Genomic DNA, 7,631 nt, shown 5'->3' on the forward strand with positions numbered 1-7,631 from the left:
AATATTTGCTCTGTGGACCGAGGTAAAAAGGGAAAGAAATCTACACGCGAAATGACCTCATTCTCTTAATACAGGTCGGATCGCGCTGATTTTTCGTTTTTTGAGTTCACCTTGGGCAACTCCTAATTTAGCACCATCAACGAAGTGGCTAGGCCTTCCCAATCAGAAATGTCCAATTTTGTCCACAGATGGGTCCCTAGATGGATGGATTGCAGGACGGACACCATTTGAACAGCTATTCTACTAGCTCCGCTGACTTTGTCAGCTGAGCTAAAAATTCAAAATTTGCTTGTTAATCAATTGATGCAGATAAAATTCAAAATAATATTCATTATCAACGAGAGAAGAAATTGGTTTAACATGTTAAAATGCAGATAAAATTCTGCATTATCAACGAAAGAAGAAATTGGTTTAACATGTTAAAACGCAGATAAAATTCTGCATTATCAACGAGAGAAGAAATTGGTTTAACATGTTAAATTTTAAAACGCATTTAGGTTTTTTAAAAAATCGTGAAAAACTTTCCTGTCTATAGTATTGTCAGTAATACGGCAGGAATGCCAATGCATCAACTTGATACCCATATAAATTCTATAAATCTTAAAGCGTTATGTCTCGACCGTATAAAGTGGACCAGCCTTTGGCAACTTAACGCACTTCGTGTCCACTTAATAGAGTAAAAAACCATTGAAGTCAACTTAACTGAGGGTGACTAAAAGTACCCATATATGTTGGAACACAACTTACAGTCTGTGTTTGAACACTCGAATTATTGCAGTGATGTGGGTAAATGCATTAATTGATCTTGACCCACTGGCTGTTCGCTAATCAGTCCAGTTGTTTTTAAGATAGTCACATGAGCAGGGACAAACAGGAATGTGCATACGAAGAGGGCTTGATTACAGTATTCATATAATATGACCAGCAAGCTTAGCCAAAGTTGTCAAAATGTAAACCAAGTGCTTTCGATCCTCTGCACATAACATATCATACGGCCTAGTGTAAAAAATGTTCGCCTTGTGTGAAGGACTTACTTCACTTGTCTCCTCAAGCAGCTCTTGCAGGTGCTCTTTCTTCATCCTTAGACAAGTAAGACTGACCTATAAAATAGGAAGAAAAAAACATTTAATCGACACCTACACCTACCCTATTGTCCCGGAGTCTAAAGGTTAGTGAAATCAAGCAAGAATGGGCGTTGGCCTCTGTGATGATCTGAACGACTTTAGATGTGTCTTTTAGGCATGAGCAATAGCATAAATTCTCGCGACCAGCACTATGGGCGTCGTTATGCAGTTCAGCTTTAATACTTAAGAAGGGGCTTGCGGATTGGTTTGCAACATCAACTGTTTGCCATCTAGGGAGCACTGAGGTTATGGTACAAAAAAATCAGGTTCTTTCGTGAGAGATCCATTTCTCATTTTTCCAAATACTGTCCTTCTCTGGGGCAGTTACTCTAAAGTTAGAAGGTTACAGTCCTAAACTATGCAAGATTAATGACCAGAGAGCACAAAAAATACTACTGTCCATCAATTTTTTATGAGTGTAGAAGGATTCAGGACAATAGTTCTGGTGGTTATATAACGGATGATGCACAACGCCTCAGAACACCATATCATATCATATAGTCACAGGCTAGTTTTGCAAAAAATATTTACCTTTGTTGCCTGGATGACCAAACCAAAGATAAGGTTGTCGTTGTAATAACCTTTCACAGCTGAAAATGGAAGCTCAACTAATAACTCGGCAGCATGCTGTCCACGAAGATCACTTGAAAATGTGTTTTTCAGTTTGTCAAGACGACGTCGCTTTATCAAGTTATCTCCTGCTGCATCAGATTGTTCTTCCTGATCTTTCACTACACTCACAGTGCGTTTTTTCACCTGAATATAAATTAGAGGAAAAATGAACAGATTATCTTCAACGAAAACTAGAATTGTCAGTTGAGCCTTGCCAGATGATATCTTCGATATCCAGACTGCACGAGAAATTTTCTCATTTGGTCAGGACCCTACATTGTTGAAATACGTTTCTCTTTTGCAACACCTTCATTGTTGCTATTTCTGACGTCATAAATTTATTCATCATTTATTCTTAATGTTTTGTTGCATAAAGAGAATTTTAGAATTTTGTTGGTAAGGTAAAGTGGTACAATTATAGCCCCATTCAGTGTAGAAAACAGCCGACAGTACTGTAGCCTAATTGTACTGGGGGTATATTTGTACCACCTTAGCTTTGTTACAGATATTTATTCAGAAATATTCATGATAGTATGAGACTTTTTCTATGTCTGAGGTAGCATCTGCAAAAAGTTAAAACACATATCTCTGCCAATGAGCTTTTTTTTTTGGGGGGGGGGCGTCTTCCTAGTTTAATGCATTTTCCTTGTGATCCAAATATCTTTGAAAATAAATAAGCTGCAGAAGTCAAGATGGTAAATTCATGAAGAGGAAGTTCATTGTTGTCATGGACAAAAGTGTGACATGTGACACTTATTGTGACAAGTTTCTGACAAGTGACCAATGATGAAATAGACTTTTCTTTTTTTCTCACCTCACCAACAGTGACGACAGAGATTTCATAACATCCCTTCAGTTTCATGTCTTCAACTTTCAGCATACGCAAATCAGGGATAGATTTCACATCATTACCACACACCCTCAAGGAACGGGGCATACATCCACCGGAACTGAAATAATAGCAAATAGGTCTTCTACATCACATACAAAACGATTTGTGCGAAACTGCAATCAAAAGTCAAGGGAGTTTGGTTAACATTGGTTAGTTTTTTGGCCCCCAGCATCTTGGTGAACGATGTCAACTACAGAAGGCCGTAGTGCTACAATTCAAGTGTTGGGAAATAGCATCTAAGGCATTCAGACTTTTTTTTCAAACACAAGTGGGGACACCCCCTCCAGTCCCACCCCCTGCTCGGCCATTTGCCTCATTAGCTGCTCGACATATTAGTCCACTGATGATTGATGAGGCTCCAAATAATATAACATTCATGACACTGTTCTAAAGCTGTAGGGAATTTTTCATGCATAGTCAAGTAGACCAGGGACTTGTGTCCTCTTTTATGTTACGCTACATGTATTGTCATTGTATCCATTGTTGTCTTGCCTGTGTCGCTACTTTAGTGTAAGACTACAGTAACCTAGCAGAAATATAATCACGCAGAATCATCTTTTTCACAGACAGATCAGCCAAAAAAAGTTGATAAAAATATCAATCTACAAAGATTTGGCAGACTGACAATCAGGGGAATGTCCCTTACAATACACAGGTAAACAGCTATTTTCCTGGATTAAAGTTTGGTCCTTATAGAGTGACTTATGACTGCTGTTCTATTTGACTGCAGCAACAGAAGTACAGGAAATGTACTCATCTGATACAAAAAAGAATGAAACGGCCAGGGGCCATTGTGCTCACCGTATACATCTTTTAGTAGGCAGGATCATGCTTAGTTTAGAGGTGAATATGGTGAACACAATCAGGCATGAAGACTTTTTTTAGATGTGTATTGATGTCAAGTAATAAGACAGGGCAGTATATATAAGTTTATTATCCAACCAATAATTGTCTATGACATCAACAAGATCAATATCGTGTGATTGCTAAGAGTCCCTGCAATAAAAAATTCATCGAAAAAAAGTCATTAATAAGCGAGATATTGCACGTCCTACTTTTTCAGTTTTGACCCCCTGGTGGCCAAATCAAGAATCAGATCAGGCCAAAATTCGGTGTCAGAGATTATCTGATGTAGGGGGTTACATGTACCAACTTTCAAGTTCATAGCTTTAGCAGTTAAGAAACGTGCCATAGTTACACTCGAACGGTCAATTTACGCCATTTGACCTCTGTGACCTAGAAAAGGAGGTCAAATCCAAAAATCATAGGAAATGTGATGTATCCTTGCTAGGAGTTCCTGCCATAAAATTTTATCGAAAACAATTCACTCAAATAGGCAAGATATTGCACTTCTTCCTTTTTCCGTTATGGCCCCCTGGTGGCCGAATAAAGAATCAGATCAGGCCAAAATTCGACATCAGACGTTATCTGATGTAGGGGGTTATATGCACCAAGTTTCAAGTTCATAGCTTTACTGGTTAAGAAACGTGCCATAGTTTACACTCTAACAGCCAATTTACGCTATATGACTTCTGTGACCTTGAAAAGTAGGTCAAATTGAAAACCCGTAAAATATGTGATGTATTCTTCCAAACAGTACCTACCATAAGAATTTTATCGAAAACAAGTCACTTATAAGCGAGATATCACACTTTTTAGATTTCCACTTTTGGCCCCCTGGTGGCAAAGTTAGGAATCAGATCGAACCAAAATTCAGCGCCAGAGGCTATGTGATATAGGGGGTTATATGTACCAAGTTTCAAGTTCATAGCTTTAGTGGTTAAGAAACGTGCCATAGTTTACACTCTAATGGCCAATTTACGCCATATGACCTCTGTGACCTTGAAAAGTAGGCCAAATTGAAAACCCGTATAATATAAAATGTATATTTGCTATGAGTACCTACAACAAAAGTTTTATCGAAAACAAGTCACTTATAAGCGAGATATCACACTTTTTAGATTTCCACTTTTGGCCCCCTGGTGGCAAAGTTAGGAATCAGATCGAACCAAAATTCAGCACCAGAGGCTATGTGATATAGGGGGTTATATGTACCAAGTTTCAAGTTCATAGCTTTAGTGGTTAAGAAACGTGCCATAGTTTACACTCTAATGGCCAATTTACGCCATATGACCTCTGCGACCTTGAAAACAAGGTCAAATTAAAAACCCGTATAATATAAAATGTATATTTGCTATGAGTACCTACAACAAAAGTTTTATCGAAAACAAGTCACTAATAAGCGAGATATCACACTTTTTAGATATCGACATTTGGCCCCCTGGTGGCCAAACAGAGAATCAGATCGGACCGAAAATCAGTGTCAGAGGTCAGCTGACCTAGGGCATTCTGTGTACAAAGTTTCAAGTTCATAGCCCTAGCAGTTAAGAAACGTGCCACTGTTAGGATACGACGACGACGACGACGACGACGACGACGGACACAGCGCTATCGTATAGACTCCCCTTACGGTGAGCCAAAAACTTACGGCAAATCAATTGATAGCATCTGTGTAAATGTACAGAAAAGCCAAGTGAAGGTCTGTTCATCAGGTTTTGCAGGTGGTTGGGCTAAACACATTTCAAAGATACTTTTCAGTCTTTTAAGGTATGCCATACATCCATGATATATCCAGTACCCTTGTTGATCCATGTTGCTGAAAAAGAATTTTAGAAAATAAAATGAATTATGAAGCACAGAACTGCCGTGTATTCATGTACAGGCTTGAAAATAAAGTGTACACTTGCATGACTTGTCAGCGAAGCCCGTTGACCTGGCTGATGGCCATTAGCGTGATCCCCTGGATAGGGCACATTTTGTTTCTCGCCATTTCTCATTCATTTTTGGCCCATTAGTAGATGCACAAAAAAAACCCTCAACCTTTTATTCAGTTGGTTTAGAAATAAACTGTAGAGCGGAAAATGTCCAAATTCAACGTACTAGTACCAGTAGTGCATTGACTATTTCAATGTATGTACAGCAGTCCAAAAGGATGGTGTCAGTGACTGTCACTCATTTACTTCTGAAAACGCACTGTCTAGAGGTACGGGAGCCGTATCCCTACTACATGCATGACATGTAGGTCAGAATGCTGAAGGTACAGCATTCTTCTGCGTTTCCCAAAATGTTTTTTTCTCTCAACTCAGACAAATGCGCCGAGTCACAGCTTAGAGTTTACACTAAGGCCACAGTGACAGTGCATGCATCTTTGATTATATAAGCTATCAATGGCTTTTTAGTACCCTGGGTGAATATGCTTTTGAAGTATAACATTAATGAAAGGTCCACTCCTAATCAAAGAGGGCGCTGTGGCCCAGTGAATACAGCATTGGTCTCAGACCCTGACGTCTCCGGTTCAAATCCCACAATGGTCACTTTTTTAATTTTCTTCCTGAGATTTTTCTGCAGCTTTCTTCTAAATTTTGGGATGTTTCTTCAATGTTATAAGAAAAGACTGACTTTCAGTCAAAAAATTCTGAAAAAGCCTAAAGCCTGCAGCACACTAGCCGCCAACCTCGGCGTTTACAGGCATTTTTTTGGCGCAAGAGCCCTGAACGCCTGAAAAATCCCTAGTCTGCTACGAACGGCGTCGGCGAACGCGACCCGACGCCACTTGCCGCAACTTAACGCCAAATATCCAACATGTTTGATTTTTGACGCGTGTCGCCGCGTTTGAACGCAAGAAGAAGCCAGGTGTGCTACGGATGGCCGCCTGACTGGGACCGGCGGGGAGGGTATAGCCAATCAGCTTGCGTCTTGATGTCACATGATTTCCCGCTGCATTGCCCAGGATGGGTTAAAGTGACATAAAAGACGCTACTGGACGCCAATTCTGGGCAGGTGTGCTCTGACCGGGATCCACTGGCCGCCAACTTTGACGTCAAGAGGCGTCAGCCGAACGCTTCTTGTCGCCAAACTTGGCGGCTAGTGTACTGCAGGCTTAATATAGCTTAATATTTTATATTGGCCTAGGCCTAGGCCTATAGGCTGATCGAAATAGGGAGCAAAATGTTACCTTTTATCCATTATATATATTAGGAAGCTCATGCTTAATTTCAATTTTTCTGTGTCTTCGAAGTCCAGATTTTCGATGTTGAACTTCTCGGGTAACCATTTAGTCATTTCTTCCTGTTTTTTGTTAATTTTTTCTTCCAGGTCTTGGTCGATCTTCACATTGGCCATTTCGAATATACTCTTATAGTCATCCTCGTCGTCAGCGCCAATGTGATTGTCAATGAATTCACTATCGTATTTTATGCGCAATAAATCCAGAGGAGACCCCATAAGCACGTCCCCATCAGCCCACCAAGTATCATCCTTCCATAAACTGGCCGATGCTGGCAGTTTTATTGGACTTATTTTCTTCTTTCTCCCACCGAACACTTCAACTTCGCAATCTTGTGAAGAACACGAACTCGTTGCAGTGGTTTCATCCTCCACGCTTTTTTGTGAACACGATATCGGAGAAGACGGAGGTCCCGAATAATCCGTCGGCTGATCCTGCGAGTCCGTAGCACTAGCAGTTCCTACTGTACGTTTTTTACCTATCTTTTTCGACACTGTACCATCATTCATGTTTGGTGAACACAGCAAGGTAACCCTCATCAACACACGAAAGTGATGAAGAAAGGCAATGTAGTCTTACGAAACAAGAGCATGAAGAGCGGAACAGCGAGTTCACCATAATGAGACAAGACCACTAATGAATATTCATAGGTTGGAGGGTCGAGGCCTATCAATTAGACGAGTGCATGTTTTTTACTCTCAAGTACATATTTGGAGAGGTATTGAAAAAATATTTGCTGTGGCAAGTCTACAGATATAAAGAAATTATTTGATGAAAAAATTAATTTCGAATTTTGCTAATTGGGTAATAGGGGGCGTGTTTTGAGTTTTTTCTGCCAGTTGGCTGAAAACAGTGGAAATATCAAAGTCTGTCTAATTTGTCGATTATAAAAAAATTTCCGTGGTCAATCACCAATTTCCATCGCACCAGTTACTCG

The 7,631-nt window shown here is 40.0% G+C and overlaps 1 protein-coding gene across 1 annotated transcript; it reads right to left on the reverse strand.

Annotated features, from left to right (window-relative positions):
* Window positions 1-661: 661 nt before the first annotated feature.
* LOC135497686 (uncharacterized) lies at window positions 662-7,203 on the reverse strand. The gene is made up of 5 exons (XM_064787518.1): window positions 6,644-7,203; window positions 5,117-5,284; window positions 2,551-2,686; window positions 1,656-1,880; window positions 662-1,100 (listed from the first exon to the last, which is right to left on the reverse strand). Exons 1-5 carry the CDS (start codon window positions 7,201-7,203, stop codon window positions 909-911), a joined length of 1,281 nt encoding a protein of 426 aa, XP_064643588.1. The 3' UTR covers window positions 662-908.
* Window positions 7,204-7,631: the final 428 nt, after the last annotated feature.

This window comes from Lineus longissimus, chromosome 13 (genome assembly GCF_910592395.1).
Source record: "Lineus longissimus chromosome 13, tnLinLong1.2, whole genome shotgun sequence".
Lineage (NCBI taxonomy): Eukaryota > Metazoa > Nemertea > Pilidiophora > Heteronemertea > Lineidae > Lineus > Lineus longissimus.